Genomic DNA, 21,259 nt, shown 5'->3' with positions numbered 1-21,259 from the left:
GATCTTGTCTTTGTTAAACCACACTGTACTGGGGGTTAAGTCAGGCGTTAGTATTGGGGAAAACCCTCCCAACTTGTCAATAAAATAAATGCATAAATACAGGTTAGTATGCACCATAATAATGTAAACAAAACTTAATACAAATCCTTAAAAAAAGGATGTGCAATCTCTTGCTACATGTCAGATTCTAATTATTGAAGTAGAAATATTACAATTATTTATTCAAAATAATTTTGTAAAAATTTGTTTATAAAACTGTTTATATATATATATATATATATATATATATATATATATATATATATATATAATTTTTTTTTTTTTTTACATTCGCCATGGAGGTTCTGTGACAGTTTTGTTCCCAAACAGCTTCAGCATTTTCTGTGGCTTTCTTCTTTCTTCTCTCCTTACATTTTTCCTTTTATCTGTCAAGATAAAACCATAAAACCATGTAAAACAGTGAATCATATTCAAGTTAAATAATGTAGGCAATAAAACCATATATGTCCTTTATTATTGATGTAGAGCATTAAGAATTCAGTTTGATAACTTCAATATGTCCGTCACATCTATAATCTAGCCAGAGTGACATTTTTATTACATTTATTACAGAAATGACATTCTGCTGTGATGTTTTTTGTGTATTGATAAATTTCTTTCATTTTTCCGTTTTGAACATGCTGACATAACATGTCATTTAAGTGTCAAAGAAAAAAGAAAAAGGCCATTCCTTTAAAAAGAAAGAAAGAAAGAGGAAATCAACTACAATATGGAAATTATCCTATGGTGACTGTCCTCATCTTCAACTGTGAAATATAAAAATATATCAAAATGAAATGTGGATTTATGGGCTCTATTTAAAAAAAGAAAAAAAGAAAAAAATATGGGCCATGAATTTACACATTGCCATAAAAATGCATTGAAGAAAGTCTCAAAATATTACTTTGTCACCACGGTTACTGAGTCATGTGGAGTGACTCACAAAAACCATTTTTAATGGGGAATCCCTAGAGAGGTGCAGAAATAATAAGCAAAATTAACTTTTGTTTTCTAATGGTTAGAAACATTAAGCTGATTAAAAATGATGACCAGAAATGATGACCAGTTACACTCCTGACAGAAAATAAAATAAAATAAAATTCTTAAAAAAATTAAACACTAACAGTGCGACAAAATATCAACATAAAACAAAATGCAGTACTGATTTAAATTTATGAATTTATATAAAAGCAAGCTGTCGACTTTCAATGCCTTAGTTTTTAATTCTCCATGCTGAAACAAGGATTTCTTTTTGTATTTTTTGGGGTTAGTGGTCAATTTCTCACTGTCATGCAACAGACAACTCATAACCTGAGAATGCTTCATTGAGTTCCTTACAGTACTTCAAATGTTCATGTCTGGTTTGACTTTAAGATTCAAAATCAGCAACAGAGGAGCTTCAGGGTGGTATGTACTGTCGTCCTCAGAAAAGAGACAAAAAAAATATTCTGGAGCAAAAGCGGAACAAATAGTGCACAGAGGTGGGTGCTTAAGTGTATTTATGCAACATTTTTGTTAGCTAAAACCAAATCATGATCCATGTTTGTCTTTTTAAAGGGGACATAATAAGAGCATTATAAAACTGGAGTAAACAGTTATTATGGCCTAAGGAATGGGGTCTGTGGTCTGGAAAACACCACGGCTTGGCAAGAATGCCACTTTCGCCATCATTTTTTCCTGTTTTTCTCCTCTTGGTTCTCTCCAGTCTTTTTATCTGTTGATATTCTCTGCTCTGCTTTTTACCTGCTGTGATTGAAGCTTCCTAACTTTTTCATTTTCTCCGATTATGCACACACAAAGCACAAAAATTTGATATTTAGAGCACCGAATCATCTGTTTTAGGCCCACAGCGGCCACCGCCCTACCCTTTAATCCTAAAACCAACATCGGTCTCCATGTTCATGATCAGAGGTTTGTGTGTTATGATTTAGGCAGGTAAGTTTGGGTCACCTGCAGGGTCGTAACAGAAAACACTGGCAAATCTTCTGCTGTGAGCCCTTCTGAGATGTGCTGCCTGACTTTCATTAACTCTCAGGGTTACACTTCAATACAAGGAAACTTGAGAGGAAAGGAAATGATCTTGCGTTAATCTAGAGGACATCCAATGACTAAATTAATTCATCGGGTTCTCATTGGTCACACCATAAGTAAGTCTTTGAGGTGTCAACTTCAGAGATAAACCGCAATGGTACTGATGGAGAACATCTGATGTGGACAGTAACCGTGGAAATACTTCGTTATACTGTTTTTGAGTAGACTTTCTGTTGAATTCTGCTTCACTAAGATTCATCTCTGGTATTAGTCAAGTCAAGCCACCTTTATTTATATATAAACCTGATTGTGTCAAAGCAGCTTTACAGTGTCAACAGGAAAATAGTTTGTCAATAATGCAAGAGGACAATAACAAAGAGTCATTTTCCAGCTAAAGTCAGTTCATTGATGATTCAGTGATGTCGTCATCCAGTTAAGCTCTCTTCCATATATATTTTATATAATATTCTTTTTTATAATATTTCATAAATGTTATTTTGCTTTATACCACTATTTATATTAATATTATTTGCCATTATTAATCCAATTAAAAATGTTTTTGTTAGTCCAATGAGTTGCTAAAAAGTCACAGCTCATATTACTTTTTTTCCCACCATACTATAAATTTAATATCAAGTTGAGTGCATTGCATTGTTGGATACATCATTCCTATGCATTGTACTTTATAGTGCATGCATATAGAACATTTGCATACTACACCTTACATTCTCCCATAAATACTTAGTATGCCATTGCAAAGTGTTTTCTCACATGAAAAGGACAGCTATGAAAATTATAATAATAGAAAAAAGGCTATGTCATGCAGTCTTTCACATGGGTGCGACTGAAGGTGACAGAAAATATCATGCCTTGTCTTCTTAATGCCACCAGACATTTGATCTGCCAGCGATAATGAAGATTGCTGCAAACAAATGATTTCCAGTAGACCATCAAATGAAAACAAAACACAATTTCCCAAATTTAGTCAAGGAACCATTTCCACTTTTTATAGTGACAATGTTTGGATCTTGCGTTTCAGTTAATGTGAGTGTAGTGTGACTGGCTACAAAAAAAAAAAAAAAAATGTTATGATGTGGAAACAAGAGAGGGTTTAAAGAGGATCAGCTAAAAGTGGGGCTTATTCTGAAACCGGCATGAACATTTGAAAATATGAATCACCTTTTGGACACTTTATCTTCATCCGGCACTTACTACTCTCAGTCTGAGGTGGGCAGAGTGCTTCTGTCTCTTCAGGCGTGTTTCTGGACAGCTCACGGGTCCTGCTCTGCTGCCCCCATCTGACACCACAGCTCAGGCCGTTGTGCTGGCATGGGCTCCATTCACCCCAAAGCCCAAACATACTGAGCACACAGCCTTCTGGAGTACAAACAGAAAAAAGAATCCTTTACTTATTCTGCAAAATATCTTTTATTTTATTTTTGGGTGAGCTATTACTGATCTTTGTTAATTGATCAACTCTGCAAAATCAACATTACTGAACTGACTTGAGCTGAATAATAACACTATTGTTTTCTGTAGGGCTATTTTGCTGCTGAAATTGCATTAGTTTCATGCATGAAGAACACTGAAAAAATTTTTTAAGGTAAGTGGTCGCAAACAATTTATTTTAGCTACATTTAATTAAAAAAAATATGTTCAAAGTTAGTCAACTAAATTTGTTTATTTAAATGTAGCTAAAATAAATTGATTGCAACCACTTACCTTAAAAAAATTGAGTAAATTCAATGAATCATTTTTTTCAGTGAACTGTGCAACATTAATATTGCTATTTTCATTTTTATTAGTGAAGCAGGTTTGCATGGAAATTTAATTCCACCATGGGATTAAAAAAAATGTAATTGCAACTTTTTAATCAATATATAATTATAGATATAAAGTTGGAATTGCTTAATATAAAGTCAGAATTGTGAGATAAGAAAATTATTGTTACCTGTTTTATTTTTTCCATGTTGGGAAAAAAAAAAGTTTAATGTAAACTCAGAATTGTGAAAAAGTCTTGCAATTGTTTTTTGTTGTTGTTGTTGGAATTATTACATAAAAAGCTGCAGTTAGTTTTTTGAAATTGTTTTTATTGCTTCCATAGCTTTGAAAGAGTCTGTATTGAATAAAGCACTATAAATAAATGTAATTTGACTTGACTTGACTTAATCTTTAGTATCAAAGCTACTGTGTGAGTAAGCAAGTGAAATAACTCCTAAGTACTTGCACAACAACAAGTTAATGGCATGTAAATACCCTGGTAAATGCAACCCATACTTGCAACCCAAATACAAGTCCATATCTGCTGCTTTTCATTGCCACGCATGAGAAAACATCTTGAAGTAATTGTTTCAAATAAAACATGACTGATAGGTTTCTTTCAGTATGGTAATGAGAAATTAATGGCATCTACCCATAAAGTAGGTCTGAAAACAAGTAAAGTGCTTACCAACACAGTCTGTGGACTGAGGAAATGTGCCTTCTGGACAGTTTTTGAAGCATTTGCCTTTGAAAAGCAGATATCCTCCCTTGCACTTGGTGCAGAAGTCTTTGTTGAAACACCTCTCGCACTCTGGAGCTTTGCATTCTGGAAGAAATATGTATGAGGATTATAGTCTTATATAAGGTGTGTGGTATTGTTACAGGCTTTTTTACAGAATTTTTTTAATTTAAACATTTTATATTATAGATATATTTTTTACACATTTGACCATGTTTAATATGTGAGCAAATACCAAATATTAGTGAGAATATTAAATAAAATATGAATTTTAAATATTTTTTAAATATGGATTTAATAATGAGGACATATTTTTAAATTATTATTATTATTATTATTATTATACTATAAGTATTCATTTTAAATAAATATAAAATAAATGTAAATAATAATAATAATAATAAAGAAATCCAAATTTTCCAAGAGGTTTGTATACTATTGATATTGTATCATTTTCATATCATATCATATCATTATTGGATATATATTAACTCTTTTTTAGGATGGACTCACTCATGCAGCGGTTGAGATCTTTGCCTCGGAGGCCGAAGTGTCCGGAGGGACAGGAGTGAACACAAGAGCCGTGGTGTCTCATGCCATCTCTGTTCAGGAACAGGAAGAGGCGCTCAGAGCAGCGCAGGCAGCCATTTTCCTTCGAACACTCCAGACAGCTCCTGCAGTCCTGTCGCCAGCTCTCTGAAAAACATTTCAAATCATTATTAGCAAACAGGAAATGTAGCATCGCAAGGGAGCGTGTCTAAGACTGCGCACTGGGATTTATGTGTAGTCCCGTTATATGAAACGTTACATTTTCTGCGGTGGCATTTGAGGGTTTTGAGATGACATTCTAAAGGCCGTAAGCCTGTATGTCATCTCTGCGGCTTCTTGAAAAGGGCCTGGCTTCTAAACTCAAGAAATTATACTGCAGTGTGCATTTTAGCAATGCAGGATTTGAATTTTGATGTGTGCATTATCATCATTAATTGTGACATTAAGACTTAAGAGTTTCTCCTGGTAGATGATATCTAGAAAGCAGATTGTCAGAGAGACTCATCTGACACGAGAAACCACCTAGCAACCACCAAGAACACCCTACAAAACAAGATTTGCATGCTAAAGTACAATGCATAGGTAATGTTAAAATATCTAATATTAAATAATACAATTGGTACGTGCGAAAAATATAGCTCCAATCTTAAAATTGGTACATGCAAAATATCTAAATATATTTCGTTTAAACTTTTAAATGACAAAGTATATGGATTTTGGTTATGGACACTTTTTTGTTTTGTTCTATCATCTCCACATCTAAAACCATTAGGGTCCCACAAAACAATTGAGGCTCAGTGGTTAAAGGTCAGGGCCATTAAATAAAGTAACTGGTTCAATCCCTTCAAAGAAAGAGATATGAGCAGTCACCATCGTGCCCTTAAAGGAAGGAAGGGACGTGACGTGTGGCCAAGTATGGTGACCCATACTCGGAATTTGTGCTCTGCATTTAACCCATCCAAGTGCACACACACAGCAGTGAGAACAAACACACACACCCAGAGCAGTGGGCAGCCATTTACGCTGCGGCACCCGGGGAGCAGTTGGGGGTTCGGTGCCTTGCTCAAGGGTCTCACCTCAGTCGTGATATTGAGAGCGCTGGACATTCACTCCCCTCACCTACAATCCCCCCCGGACCTGAGACTCGAACCCGCAACCTTTGGGTTACAAATCCGACTCTCTATCCATTAGGCCATGACTAATGCAAGAACCATATCCCTGGACTGCTCCATGAGTTGGTTGTTGTAGTAAGTCAACTGTATAAAAGCATCTGCTAAATAACTGTTTACTCTCTCTCAGTCTTTTCACAAAATGTGTTCTTAATGTACAGAGTGCATGCATGTTTACATCCGACCGATGCCAAAGCCAGAGACTGGAGATTGAAGCCTCTTGTCTGCGTGTGTTGTGTCACACTGAGCCACTAGAGAGGGTTTGCAGGGGGCAGATGTGAGGAAACTGCCAGATGGTTCTTATCTTCATGTCCTTCATTAGGGAAATAAAGAGAGACACCACTGTCTAAAAAGATATCGGTGAGCCAAGCAGAGATGCTTCCGCTGAGTTCTCATCAATATATTGTTCACTATGTTCTGCATGGATGTCAATCAAATGAAATTGAGAAAATATGGCGAAATACAATTGAGAAATGAAGGCCAGATACTTCTACAACTGTGACTGAACATGCTCTGAGACGGAGTATTGAACTGAGAAAAGTCTGTGCGTTTTTGCTCAGTAGGACATCTCTATTCTTGGTTTTCTTTTATATATATATATATATATATATATATATATATATATATATATATAAATTTATAACTTTTTTATTCGCAGGTTTTGCAAACAAATTAGTGCTAGTTTGTATAGGTGCATAATTGGTTAGCTATATAAAAAAAAGAGTCGTTCAAAACAAGGGTTTCAAACAATTTTGCAGTTAAATTCCTTTGCTTGTGCTTTTATGATAGCTAGACAGAGACAGACAGACATATATATATATATAGAGAGAGAGATACAGTATATGCAGAATATAACCATCTCTAATTTAATTTCAAGCTTTCAAGTATAACATGAGGGGGGTTTAGTCACTCTTTTGAGGAAAAAAAATCAATACCTAAAGCAACACATACTGAAGCAGAGAAAAATCTCAGCCATCATAAATTAGATCTAATGCTTCGTGACTATTCTGGAAAATCAGTGGTAAATAAACTGACTGATCTTGCCGCAGTGCATCAAGATTTATTACCAACTGGTCTATATTTCAGTCTCGTTCTGCTGAAAATATGCACATAAATATGATCCACTCGGTGTACACTCCTAAAGCCTCATCACGGATAATACATTGTATGCATTGACTTTACAACTGTCAATCCATACTAGATAAAGGCAATACCAGTTTCATTTTTGTTTTTCCATTTAGATCGCAGTCTCAGACCATCACTTTAACACTGTTCATACTGGTAAAGTCATGGATGTTTAACACTTAGAAGAGACGTTACTGTCTCATCAGTCATTGAGTCAACATCGTTTCTATACCATATTTCATTTGATATAAAATATAATAACAAACATATGATATTATATAGAATTACTACTTCTTATTAAAATAAAGTTCCAAAATCACACAAGCCTATTACATACAATCAAATACAAACAAACCACTGGATGAACACTACACAGTAAATTAACCTTTGGAAATTTTCATACAGTCTTAGCCTAGCATATAATGGTGCCAAAAGCACTAAACAGCAACAAACACCACCAGTACTTTCCTAACAACAGTCTAATGCACTTCAAAATCTTCCTGCTCCATCATGTCACTGCATGTAAAGACAAACGTTTGTCTTTGAGCATTTTTATCAATGGTGTAGATTTATGCAGCTAATGACTGATTTTACTGTATCAAAATTATTTTTATATAGTGACAAAGATTGCGCTATTCACTATTGCCTCTGTATCTACACAATATCACTATACTCTCCAAATGGCCGTTAGCCCCAAGTGTGAGTTAAATGACCTCTGTGATTTTCAATCACAATAAACTTATTTTCTTTTTAGGTTTGCATCAATTAATATTAAATAAAACATATTGTCTTGCTACAGTATATATTACGGGATCATAAAAAAAAAATGACAAAAGCAATCTGAGATTACAATCAATCACATTAATTTATACATTTTTATTCATATTAATTTATACATTTTTAATCAATCACAGAAATCGTTTATATTTAGCAGCACTGAACTGATGCTGTAAGACCCTCGTCTATATCACGTATGGATCCATCAATACAGCGCTATCAACTCAATTAGCAATTAGACCTGCATCCCCCCCACCCTCCCGCCAATAAAAACTTCACACAATGACTTTCATTTTTTATTTAATCTCTTAAGTGTTTTCTAAAGCGAAACTATAATCTCTTATAATTATCTTATTTCAACAGGATGCCAAATCACAACAACTAACTAGAACAGAAATGTGCCATATTACAAATCTAAGCTTCAAATAGCCAGGGAAAGTCACTGCAACACACAGCCTCAAATAACTTATTACTGTCAGTAAATGGTGACAATAATACGGTTGCCAAGTATTGTATAATCCTCACATTACTTTATAATTAATCACACACCTGTCTATTCGCATAAATCACATCTGTTTAAACCACTTTGGCTCATCCAGTCAGATTTGAGAGTCGGAACTATTCTTTGCATAAAACAAATCAACATTGGTGCAAACATGCAATATTTGGTATTGGTACACGTATTGAATTTACATTACAAAAAAAGTACGACGGCACAAGAATTTCACTACCATGGAGCATATAGAAGAACTCCAAGAATACCATGGTACACTCTCAGAAAAAAGATACACTTTTATGTCTCATTTACCCCTAAAGAGTACACATTACCTACCATTAAAAGTACATATTAGAACATAAATGGTCAATTTCAGTAGGTTTTGAAAATGTACCGCCCCTGTGACAAGCTTTGTACCTTTTTTTCTGAGAATGTAACATGTCCATAACCTATAGTATTTGGTACTTTTTGTAAGTGTATAGTTATTATCATTTAAAAGCAGATATGATCTTACCACTTCGTTTTCTCACAGCGAACGTCGAAATAAGCGTTTGACAAACAAGGTAGAGGAGAGCCAAAAGTTGCCAATGCATCTGGACAAGGAACAGGTTCTGCAACATCTGCCTGAAAGACTGCCTCTGAAAGAGAGCCGGCCTCTTCTCTGCCACATGGAAACACATGGTTAACAGCCTGATGCTCACCCTGCCCACATCACCTGATCTCCACCAACATCTGTCCAATTTACCTTTCAGCTGTTGAGTAATTGTGCTCGTCTCAGGATGTCGTATTGCGTGTATTCCACCATTAATGTCGCATACCTGAGGCAAAACTCCACTTTTGACCTTTCTGTCAACCCACAATCCCAAGCCTGACTATTTCATCCCTCTATATTTAGATGGTTTAGAAGATCTGGGTTTATTTTTCCAAACACAGTGGAATACAGATTGCAGTTTGCTGTGGTTGTGGTGCCCTGTATCGTGCAGATCTCCTTCCTGTTCTCCGCAGCTTTGAGGTCAGGTTTGTTTAGTTTATCATATAAAGTTGAGGGTATCATTAAAGATCTGTGGAAATAAAAGAGCGAAAAGAGTGAGCGTATATATATATCAAATACATCTTGTTACTTGCCATCTGCAGATTGTCTTAACAAACAGCAAATGTTTCACAAAAAATGCAGGAATTAGACTGAAAAATGAGCAGATATAAACAAACAAACCAGTGAAAACAGCTTTCATGGTTAATTGGGCTACTGTTCTTTCCAAATATTATTAAGAGGGCTGTTTACAACATGCTTTAGAAGTCCATTTGTATGTAGTTAAATCTTTCTTTCAGTTTTCTCCTCACTGCTTGCATAAGTTCTCCATTTCAAGTGCATTTGTTTAAAACCAAAATGTAAAAATGATAAACTATTGATATTTATTTAATGCCAAGATTTACATTAAACATGAATAATTAACAAGAATTCAGTCATGCATGCAATCAATGGTACTTCGAAACATTTCAAAACATTGTAGTACCACGATGGAATCACATACAAAAACATAAATACACTTATGGGGTTTTGTTGAACATGGTACCATGGTACTATCATGGTATTCACACAAAAAACATGGTAGTACATCAGTGCTGTGATGATATTACATGATAGGTCTCACAAATCAAGTATTAAAAAGTACTGTGGTATACCTACTATGGTTTTGGACCATATGGTACTACCATGAATGGGGACATTCATAATATTTCATATGGTACTTCAATGTACATATATCATGGTATTCATCCCCCAAAAAATATGGTTATACCATGGTATATTTTTTAAAAGTGATATCACATGATAGCCCTTGCAAATCAAGTATCAAAAAGTACTGTGGTATACCGACTATGGCACCATGTATGGTACAATTACTATAATACTGTGGTACTAAAATTCATGTACCATGGTATTTTGTATGGTACTCCAGTAGTGTATTTCCAAACAACATAGTACTATGGTACATGTCTAGAAAAGTCTAGAGTAGTTTTTGTAAGTGATGTAAATTGCATGGTACATGAATATGGTAAACATTCATTATTGTGGTATATGTCAAAGTAATATTTATCAATCATAATTATCCTTAAAAAAAAAAGTCCTGTGATGCATCAGATGGTATCTGTCAACATACCATGATATTACCATCTGATACCATGATGGTATAGGAGTGACGCCTTGTGTCCCGCACGCATGCGGGCTGACATCACAAACCCAAGGTTGTGAACTCTCGAATCGTCTCTGTGTTTGATAAGCAGGCTGAAAGAGCATGGAGGGGGGATAGGCGCCGCTGCACTCATGACATCCCGCTAAATACGCACCAGATGCGGTGGGTAAGATACTGGCCGTTCAGAGGCACGCCATGAGGCAGTGGCACTACACATCTCTGTTGCGCTCTCTTCCAATCAGTGTAACTCCACTGGATTCAAAGCTCGCTGTCAGCTCTGGGTCTGCTGTGATGTCGGGGAGCCCACTTCCCTGCTGGTTCTCGTTTGTTGGATTGTCTCTCTGGTTTCCTTTGAGGCTGTTATGGATGTACTGAGACAGGCAGCTCTCCTCCACGGCCTTGAAGTGCCTGGTTCTCAATCTAATCACAGGATGAAGACACAGACGTACAGATGCATAAAAGATATTACATAACTACCGTTCTTTTTTCCAAAAAGGTTTTTAGCTTTCAGCATGTCTTTTAACATCTGTAAGGAGTCAAATCACTTTTCCCTTTACCATTTCCTTTGACAGAAATCATGTTTTACATAGGACTGCCATAATGCATGCATCATTTAACAGAAAGGTCCATCAAGAGATGAAAACTGCGTCATTATTAACTCACCCTCATGTTGTTCCAATTCAGGATGAAACAAAATAAGATGTTTTGGAGAAATGCGTTGCTCTTCTCCATGAAATGAATGCTTATTGTGACCTTGGCCTGTCATAGCTCCAGAAAGGACAAAAAAAAGTCATTGTGTGGTATACAAGTGAAACCATTCTTTGTATGCTCAACATCACAAAGTTTTGTAATTTTTAAAAAGAAAAACTATTTCCCAAAGGGAGATTCTTTAAAATAATAATTATATTTTAGAAGATATTTTTTCTTGTTTCAAGGATGATTAGATATTTAAACTTTCAAATTTTCACAATAAGAGAAAACTATTTAATAAAGATATATTTTCTAAAAACTATTTTTCTTTTCAATATATTTAAGCTTTAGATATTTTTTTCTACTGGAAAACAAAAGATTTAAAAAGTTGTTACGTATGCAAAATCCAACTTCCAAATTTTCCCAAATATAACATTTTTATTCCTCGCAGGATGATTTATTTGCCTCTGCCATAAAAGTAAAATCTGCTACTGACTTTTAAAGTGGTAGTTTCATTTAACACTGACCTGCACGGTCACCTTCTTGTTTCCCTTTAGCTTGAACTCATTCATCAGTTCACCTTAAAACACAGACATACTGATGACTGACACTCTAAAGTCTGCAGGTCTAGAGCGGAGAATGTACGTGGAATGCATGAAACATTCCTTCAGTATTGAACAGATGGAATGTGGGAGTGAGTTTTGAAGACATCATATATTTCTGTCAAACTCTCTGAAGCTGATTAAAATGTAATGTTTATTATTAATATTCTTATGATTATCAATTTGATTCATAAATGCGATTCATAAATATTGATTCATAAATGCTACGTGTATACTGTGAGACTTGTCATAGCACTTGTATACTGTTGCTCTCTCGTTGGTCTGATTACTTCTATTGTTCTCCTCATTTGTAAGTCGCTTTTGATAAAAGCGTCTGCTAAATGATTAAATGTAAAATATAAATGTAATAAATGTCAGACATTTCAGCTAACAGCCAAGTTTAATAGACAGTTTAGCTGATTGACAGGTTGAAGAGGTGTATGTAACGGTCTAGCAGTATCTGTCTTTGAAAGAGAAAGACAAGCAGTGGAGAGGTGCAAAGAAAAGAAGTTCAAGGTTTCACAGACTTTAGCTCAGATAAATAAAGTAGCAGGGCATCTCAAACGAGGACCATATGCTCCACCTGGACTGTGTGTAATGTGCTCAACAGGACAAGAGCAGCCAAAGCACGCTAACAACATCTCATACTTGGCACGCAGATCTATCTACCAATCTATCTAACATTGTATTTTGTAGTTGCATGTGTATTTTTAAGGCAATACTTTGAAGATTTCATGCATTCATTGGTAATGTTTGATTTTACTAAAATTCTATTTGCAACCACACTATTATAGTTTTGTCATGCAGTAAAACCTTTACTAACTAACCACAATTTATAGTTACAGAAATGTTTTGGTATCTAAACTTCTGCAGATGTCCAGAACGATGTTTGAAAAACAAAATAATTAAAATAACATAATTATTTAAATGAAATAAAATAAGACAAAATAAAATAAAATAAAATATGGAAGGACTAACTGTCAGATGACTCTTCGTAACGTTTTATTTGGATGTTTTATCACGTGACTCGTTGTTGTGTTGTGATAAGTAGCTTCATGGAGCTGGTCTGGCTTTGATGTGCAACGGAATAGCTCGTTTTTCATGATAATGATGCATCAAGTCTGGACCTCATTGGGTAACCAGCTGAAAACATTCACACATGGTGGCCTTATTGTCAGACAAACCTGAACCTGTGTGGACCAACCTACTGAAACTATGAGCCCTTATTTTCTGTATGTGATCTGAACTCAACATATGCCTTCAAGACAGCAGACTCTAGAGCTTCATACCTACCAGGCTTACAGTAAATCCTCCAGACTTTGAGAACTGAACTCATCTAATCTTACCAAGCTGAAGACCTACAGTCTTTAACAGGGAAATGAAAACACCTGTTTCGGGATTTCCTGCATGTCTGTTCACTGCGGCGAGAGGAAAAGCTGTGTTGTGGTTGGTTACTAGGATGTTGCTATAGAGGGATTTTAGCAATTCGCAATGATTCTACAGCATTTTTTTCAGGTGACTGCAAGTTGTTAGGTGCATTGTGTGCATTAGGCTAACCTAGACTTGTCATAGCACTTACATATAATTACTCTTTTGTTGGTTTTGATTGTCATCATTTGTCAGTCACTTTGGATAAAAGTGTCTGCTAAATGACTAAATGTATATAATTTCCCAATTCAAACTAGATTTTCTAAAAACAAGCAAACAACAAACAATTTAGCTATTGCAAGATTAATTTCCAATGCTACAGGCATTTAGGTGATTGCATATATAGCTAAAGATATCGATTTAGCTCCTTCACCAAAAATCTTTGAAAAGATTTTTTCACATCGTATCATAAGCCAGGTAAAAATCATAAGTCAGACTGCTAATAAATGTAAAAGCACACCACTATTCTGCATTTAAACATTATGTCTGAAAGAAACAATGACAAAAGAAACTGTTGCTGGTTGCTTTATATATAATGGACTGTTCTTGGCTAAACTAGGCTGAAAAGTGGTCTAGTCAAAAGTCTGCTTAGAAATTATACTGTTGCCATGAATTATCACTTTTCATTAAAGCAGATACTTTTGAGTACACATCAGACAGCAGCAAAGACTAATGTAGATGGGCAGTACTGTGCATTACTCTCATGCTGTAGTAATAAACCTTTCTAGAAGGTGCATCATGAATTAGGAACCCTTGAACTTTGAGTGGCATCATACAGAGACGACACTGAGCTGACGTACAGGCTCTTGATTGCTGTTGGCATCAAATACACATCTGGAGGCCATAATGGCAAAAGGAGACTTTTCATAGCTCCCTTAAGAACAAATGAGTAGTTGACATGAAATGTCAAGCTCTGGCAGCAGTGTTCTGCAAAAATGACATGTTTTATTAACAATGTTAAACAACATTTTTCTTATATAATTACTACTGTAGATACACTACTGTTCAAAACGTAGGGGTCAGTAAGATTTTAAAATGTTTTTGAAAGAACTCTCTCTCATGCTCACTACAGCTGCGTTTATTTGATTAAAAATCCAATAAAACAGTATATAGCAAAATATTATTACAATTTTAATATATTTGATCATTTCTCCAGTCTTCAGTGTCACATGATCCTTCAGAAAGTAGTGCTGCTTCATTTTTTTTTTTGAGGAACAGCAGATACATTTTGTAACATTAAAAATGTTTAACATTATAAATGTATTTACTTACAATTTATCAACATAATGCATCCTTGCTAAATAGTTATTAATTTCCTTAAAAAACTACAAAAAAGACTACATGAAAAACTTAAATTCATACATCAAATTGCATAACTACTCACAAATTCACAGCACACTTCAGTGACCACATTTTCAGTACATTGTGGTTTTAATACAGCTTTTTGTATATACTTTTACAGTATTTATTGTTTACTAGAGGAGAAAGTCCCAGAAATTCTGTCAAAGCAGAAAACATCTAAGCAGTGAATCTATGCGTTCTTTAAATAGAAGTTAAAAGGTTCGTAAGGCTCTTGTATGTGCTGTAACTGAATATAAGCAACACTGAAATGTTGATTAGATAGCAAGCCTGCTCTCTGAAGTAAGCTTCTGTGCAATGTGTTTTCAATGTACTGTAAGTCAAACCAGATGCTGATGTTATTGTTATTTTTAGCTTGAGAATGTCAAGTAAAGCCATGAACAATCAACTGGAATCCTTTCATTCGTTCATGATTTTAAAGCACAACAAAGATTAAAATGCTCACTTGAAGGGTTCTAATGCACTGCATTGTGATGAATATTATTGTTAGGACTGATTATTTCAGCTTAGCCTACATAATGTTTACACCCTATGTGTAAATGAATATTGTAGCCAGTAAACATTAAGTAAATAAATACATACATAAATAAAAGAAACATAACTATTTATAAACGAATAGCCAGTGGACATTAAATTAATGAATGAATTAATTATATATATGTTTATGAAAAGGCTCCATTGTAAGCAGGTGGTGACAGAAAACAAAACAAAACAAAAAAACTACTTAAATCTAAACGTACTGTGAATGGTATCACATGGTATAAGGTAGTGTATAAATTAATTGAAAGCTGTAATACTTACATTGTGATCTTTTATAAGACAACACACTAGTCCATGCAAACAAACAACCGTATTAATTCGAATAAACTCTAAAATATTCGGGTTAAAATGTATGTAATTAATATAACGGTTGCTATATTTTATCAGTGTCTGTATAGTGACAGCGTGTTATAAATCAGATTTTTAAATTATTTGAAAAACTATTTTCCAAAAGTGTCCCTTTGCTTTTAATGTCAACGGAACGAACGTTCAGTTAGTTGTTTCCAGTCGGGAACATTTTTAGTCGGACTGCTTCAGCGTGACAAACAAAATTAGAAATAAACATTTGTGAAATTCAAGTTTAAAAAACCTTGCAAAACACACGTAATATTACAGTTTAAGCCAAATATTTAGTGTGACGACTGCAGCGTCCATGCGCCATGCATTCAGAGTGAAGTCGCTGTTTATTGTCACTCAGACAGCGGTTTGTTTTGGTTTCATTTCTTCGGAACATCACTGTGTTTAAAGATGGCAGGACTGGAGCTGCTCTTCAACTGCGTATCAAACTCTTTAACCTGTTCTCAAGATGCTCTGATTTGTTTCGTACACTGGGAAATCGTGAAAAATGGCTATAAATGTCTGGGCATTGGAGATGAGGTAAGTCAGTGGTTACTTTGACTGTATACGTGATAATATCTTACAAAATGTTATAAACTTAAAATGTCTGATGGTCATTGCATTACATAAACTATCAAGCCAACAGGCATCTGCAGCAAATGATTTACTAGTTTGTTTTGGTGCAAGGTATCACAAACATTTGCCTGATTAGAAATTATCTATTTTCCACACAGCCTAAAGATGGAGAGAAGAAGTCAGAACTGCTTCCACACGGCTGGAATGAAAGCAAGGATCTGTATGCACTCAGATACAGATCCAGTGATGACAAGTCAAACCTACTGCTCAAAGCCTTCACAGTGGATTCAACCCTCATCTTCAATCTAATGGTAATTAAGCTGCATTACATGCAGTTCAGTCATTACTGCGCTGCCTGTCATCACAGATGATAGATTAATATCAGACTGAATGTTTTTTTATGTCTTTGCAGGACTCCAAGACAGAAAAAGTAACCGATCTCACAGTTAACGTCAGTGAGTATGTTGATGAAGCCAATCTGCAGACGTTTGAAAGGTTTGTGAATTTAACTGCAACTGTATGGTTTTTCTGCTCTCAATCTGTCATCAGTACGAATGTCTTTTCTGACTTTTTTGGACATTTCAGGCAAGACCCATGTTAATAGAGTGCAATATGTTGCAAAATTTACTTTATAATAGGATGCAACTTTTATAACAATTATATTTACAATTATGCAGCTTTATTTAGATAAAATTTACATGGGCAAGGCATACAATTGTTAAATGTTTGGAAATGTCTGTATTTTTGAAAGAAGCATGTCCAAAATTTCAAACTTAGTGTTCATCTGAAAATCTTAAGTGTTGGAAATCACATCAAAAATAATATTTATTTTTCCATAGTTTTCTGGGCATTGAAATTTGTCTCTAAAAAAAGAAAAATGCTTAATGCTGCTAACATTTGCAATGGTGGCATGTTTTCTAGCTGTGAGAAATCATAAAACACAACAATAAAAGCTTCAAATACATGGATAGATTAATCAAAAAGTAATTTCTACATGTTCTAACTTGTACATTTTGCTCTTTCAGCGTGTTTAAGAACACAGATGAGCTGATTACGAAGCTGAAGTCCTCACTGCTACCCACTGAAAAAGAGGAGCGTCAAGGAAAGGCAGAGAAGAAGACAGAACGTGAAAGAGCCTCAAACTTAAGGGACCCTCTCAGTGATCCTCTCCTGATCCCAACCAGAGGCCCTCCGAGAAGACACCCACCTAACTGGTGAACTTTCATTGTATCATTCCTTTCCTCATGCAAATTATACATTGGTTTTCAGAGGTGTCAACTTTTAAAGGGAATCTTTGGGTAATTTTGATATGCAGTCTCTGGAGATTTGTATAGCACCGTTGCCCTAACAGCACTCGAGCAGCCAGCTGTTGCTATGGTTACCGCCTCAGGTGATCCCAACTTCTGTTCACAAACATCTGTTTGATGGCAGGTGAAAAAAATATGCACACTGAATAATTTGTAATTCCACTTTTGTGGTCTGTACTGTTTAAAAACATAGCTAGAATATGAAATAAGGACCTTAATATTTAGGTCCCATCAGTATACCCAATATTACGTCAGTCCCATGCGTTTATGCTTTCATGGTCTGTATGTCTAAAATAGAAGAAAAGCTCAAAAAAATAATAATAATACACAGTTAGTGTCATTAAACTATTTATTTAATTGTTAGATGCTATAATATTTAAATGTGCAATTATTAAAACTGCTTAAAGTAATGCTGCGATCTGTTCTGAGAATAGCAACTAAACTCTAACAGATTAAAAAAGGTCTTTATGCTGCTTTGCCTCCGTGTTTGTCAAGTTAAGGTTCGTCTGTAAATTAAGGTGTTTGTATGTGAAGGCTGTTATGGGCTGCTTTGGGACTTTTAGGGCGAGTTTTGTAGGTGTCAGCTCATGTCCTCTGTCTTATTTAATATTTAGCAGCGTGAGTCCTGTGAGAGCTCTCTCTGCTGCGCTGTGTCTATTTTTTGAAGCACTGAGGGTTTTGTGTGTCTGGCGCTGCAGACTGTGGACTGAGAGACTGGGTGAGAGATGCCCAGTGCCAGCATCGCTTCCATCAAAAACAGCCAGTTTGGGGGATTTAGCAAATTCTGTTTGGTTGCAACCCACTCAAACATTTATATATTTACTAGAAAGGAGCCGTTGGGAGATGGCGGCCTGCGTCCTGACCTGATTCTCTCACCTTTATTTCCTGTTTTCTCTGCAGTCTCTATCAATAAAAATAAGATAGAATAGTAAGAAATAAGACAAACGAGAGAGACTGCAGAGTGGGGTCCTTAAGGTCATGGCAGAAACCCAGAGATGGATTTAGGTGTTTGTCTTCCACTTCCCCTTCCTGGGTTCACGGTGACCCCTATCAGATTCTTTATGATGTCAGCGATTTATCGACTGCTGTTGCTGTGGGCGATGTGATGCAATTCGTTCAAACATGCTCTGCTGCCAGCACTGTCTCGAGTTAAAGCCAAAGAGTCTGTAGACTTTCAAAACACTGAGCTGAGTCACACTGACAAATGTTGTGCCACAACACGCACTGGATAGATACTGAGAAATGAATCCAACAAATCATCAAAAATAACTATCTTTGATGTTGTTAAAAACTGTGAATGTTTGGCTGTTTGCATTATTTTATAGCATTGCATGATACAAAAATGCCACAAAAGCTATATAAGGTGTGTATATATATATATATATATATATATATATATATATATATATATATACTGTCATTCAAAAGTATGGGGTCAGATGGTTTTTTTTATGTATAAAACTAAAACTAACTTTTATTCAGGAAGGATGCATTATATTGATCTAAAGTGAGAGTAAAGACATTTATAATGTTACAAAAAATATATTTCTGGTGAATGCCTTTTTTGAACTCTCTATTCATCAACGAATCCTAAAAAATGCAGGATCATATGACATTGAAAACTGAAGGAATGGCTGCTGAAAATTCAGCTTTACATGGCAGGAATAAATGTAATTAAAAAATGTATAGCTATCTTAAATTGTAATAATATTTCACAATATTACAGATTTTACTGTATTTGTGATCAGATATATTCAGCCTTGGTGAGCAATGAGCATAAGAAACTCAAAACGTAAAAAATCTTAATGACCTCAAACTTTTGAACAGTGGTTTTATATATATATATATATATATGTGTGTGTATTTATTATGTATATATAAATACACACACATACTATATATTTTGAAAATATTTCCATGTATATATTTATATTCATATAATTGATATTATATATAAATATTTTAAATTTATAAACAACATATTTTTCTTAAATATATACATGCATGTGTGTGTATTTATACATAATAAATAAATAAATATATACAGTACACACACATATTATGTAAACAAAGACTTTTATTTTGGATGAGATTAATCGCAATTAATCATTGACAGCACTAATATATACACACACACACATATTTGTGTATATATACATATAAATATTTAACTAACATTCAACTAACCAGCCAACAGAATATTAAACCAGAAAATACTGAAAATAATTTCAAGAAATATTTTGAAAATGTTAAATGCAAAACTACAAATGCAAGACTTATTTTCAATATAGTATAAAAGAAAGCTTCTGAAATGTTTTTCTTTGTGTGTTGTTTTCTTAGGCCTGACCCGATGGCTCCATTTGCCGCAGGCGGTGCCGATCTGGACCCTTTCGGGTGAGTGATCCCATCAATTATTTGTCAAAACAGTCATCTGTAAATGCATCATGCATGTTGACCTGTAGTTTACAGATGTTTCTTGGTGATGCATCAAATATTTGTAGATTACCCTTACGTAGAAAAAACAGCTGGAAAAAGAAAAACTTGGTTAGGCTTTTTAGAATAACAGCTATCAAAGAACATTTAAGAACTCAAATGAATAAGTGCACCTTCAAGGAACGACTGTGCTCACTGAATTATTAATAGTTCTTGTTCTTGGTTCTTTCTCCAGGGGAAGAGCAGGAGGGATGATCGTCGATCCATTACGTGCCGGGTTTCCTCGCTCAGGGTTTGACCCCTCCTCTGGTATTCCTGGAGTCCTTCCCCCTGGCGCTGTGCCTCCTGGTGCCCGCTTTGACCCCTTCGGGCCAGTTGGGCGACACAGACCTGGGTAAGAGCTTTAATGGGATCTTTACAGTTCAGCTGTTAAATTGCTATTACCTCATTTGACCTCATGTCCACACCTCTGATGCCATTTGTTTTGCTCTACCTTGCAGGCCAGACCCTGATCACATGCCTCCACCAGGATATGACGACATGTTCATGTAGACGCATTAATATCCCATAGTTCTCGCTGCTCTGCAGTAATATGCACTTTGTGTTTGAATAAACTGGGTTGTGATGAAGCATAATTACTCTTAATAATTCTGTTACAGAATTATTATTAAAACAATAACAATATTGCCTAAAATATAACAACTGATAATTCCATTTACGTCTGATTGTGTTGTTACTGTTTGCTAAATTAAACTGCTTTTATTCTATTCCATGTGATTGATATTTTTCCGATATTGAAAAAGACAAAAAATGCTCAATTAAACAGTCAGATTTGAAACATTAATGTTTGCTATTACTTTTCTAATCTGCCTGACAGATAATAATAAATTTGGAAACAACTTCATTAAATAAGGGACCTCAGCCAAATGCTATTATAGTTTTTCTGAATATTTTGAATTCAATTTTGTTGTGTTTTGTCATTTTTATTAGTTTTTAAATAAATGTTTTTATTATTAATTTTGATTTGATATGTTTAGTTTATTTACTTTATTTTAGTACTTCGTTAAACTAAACAAAAATGATAAACGTTGCCTTTGCAACTATAGGTTG

At 34.9% G+C, this 21,259-nt stretch overlaps 2 protein-coding genes across 2 annotated transcripts; one reads left to right on the top strand and one right to left on the bottom strand.

Moving 5' to 3' along the window:
* Nucleotides 1-324: 324 nt before the first annotated feature.
* Nucleotides 325-9,279, bottom strand: rspo4 (R-spondin 4). The gene is made up of 5 exons (XM_058780283.1): nucleotides 9,201-9,279; nucleotides 5,084-5,266; nucleotides 4,520-4,657; nucleotides 3,250-3,447; nucleotides 325-425 (listed from the first exon to the last, which is right to left on the bottom strand). Exons 1-5 carry the CDS (start codon nucleotides 9,277-9,279, stop codon nucleotides 325-327), a joined length of 699 nt encoding a protein of 232 aa, XP_058636266.1.
* A 6,715-nt stretch (nucleotides 9,280-15,994) lies between these two features.
* psmf1 (proteasome inhibitor subunit 1) lies at nucleotides 15,995-20,916 on the top strand. Its single transcript, XM_058779994.1, has 7 exons — nucleotides 15,995-16,373; nucleotides 16,568-16,720; nucleotides 16,822-16,904; nucleotides 17,435-17,623; nucleotides 20,057-20,110; nucleotides 20,385-20,543; nucleotides 20,650-20,916. The coding sequence occupies exons 1-7, from the start codon at nucleotides 16,245-16,247 to the stop codon at nucleotides 20,699-20,701; spliced, it is 819 nt and encodes a 272-aa protein (XP_058635977.1). The 5' UTR covers nucleotides 15,995-16,244; the 3' UTR covers nucleotides 20,702-20,916.
* Nucleotides 20,917-21,259: the final 343 nt, after the last annotated feature.

The sequence above is a fragment of the Onychostoma macrolepis genome, chromosome 06, assembly GCF_012432095.1.
Source record: "Onychostoma macrolepis isolate SWU-2019 chromosome 06, ASM1243209v1, whole genome shotgun sequence".
NCBI classification, from domain to species: Eukaryota; Metazoa; Chordata; class Actinopteri; order Cypriniformes; family Cyprinidae; genus Onychostoma; species Onychostoma macrolepis.
This window is presented reverse-complemented; position numbering and strand designations above follow the sequence as displayed.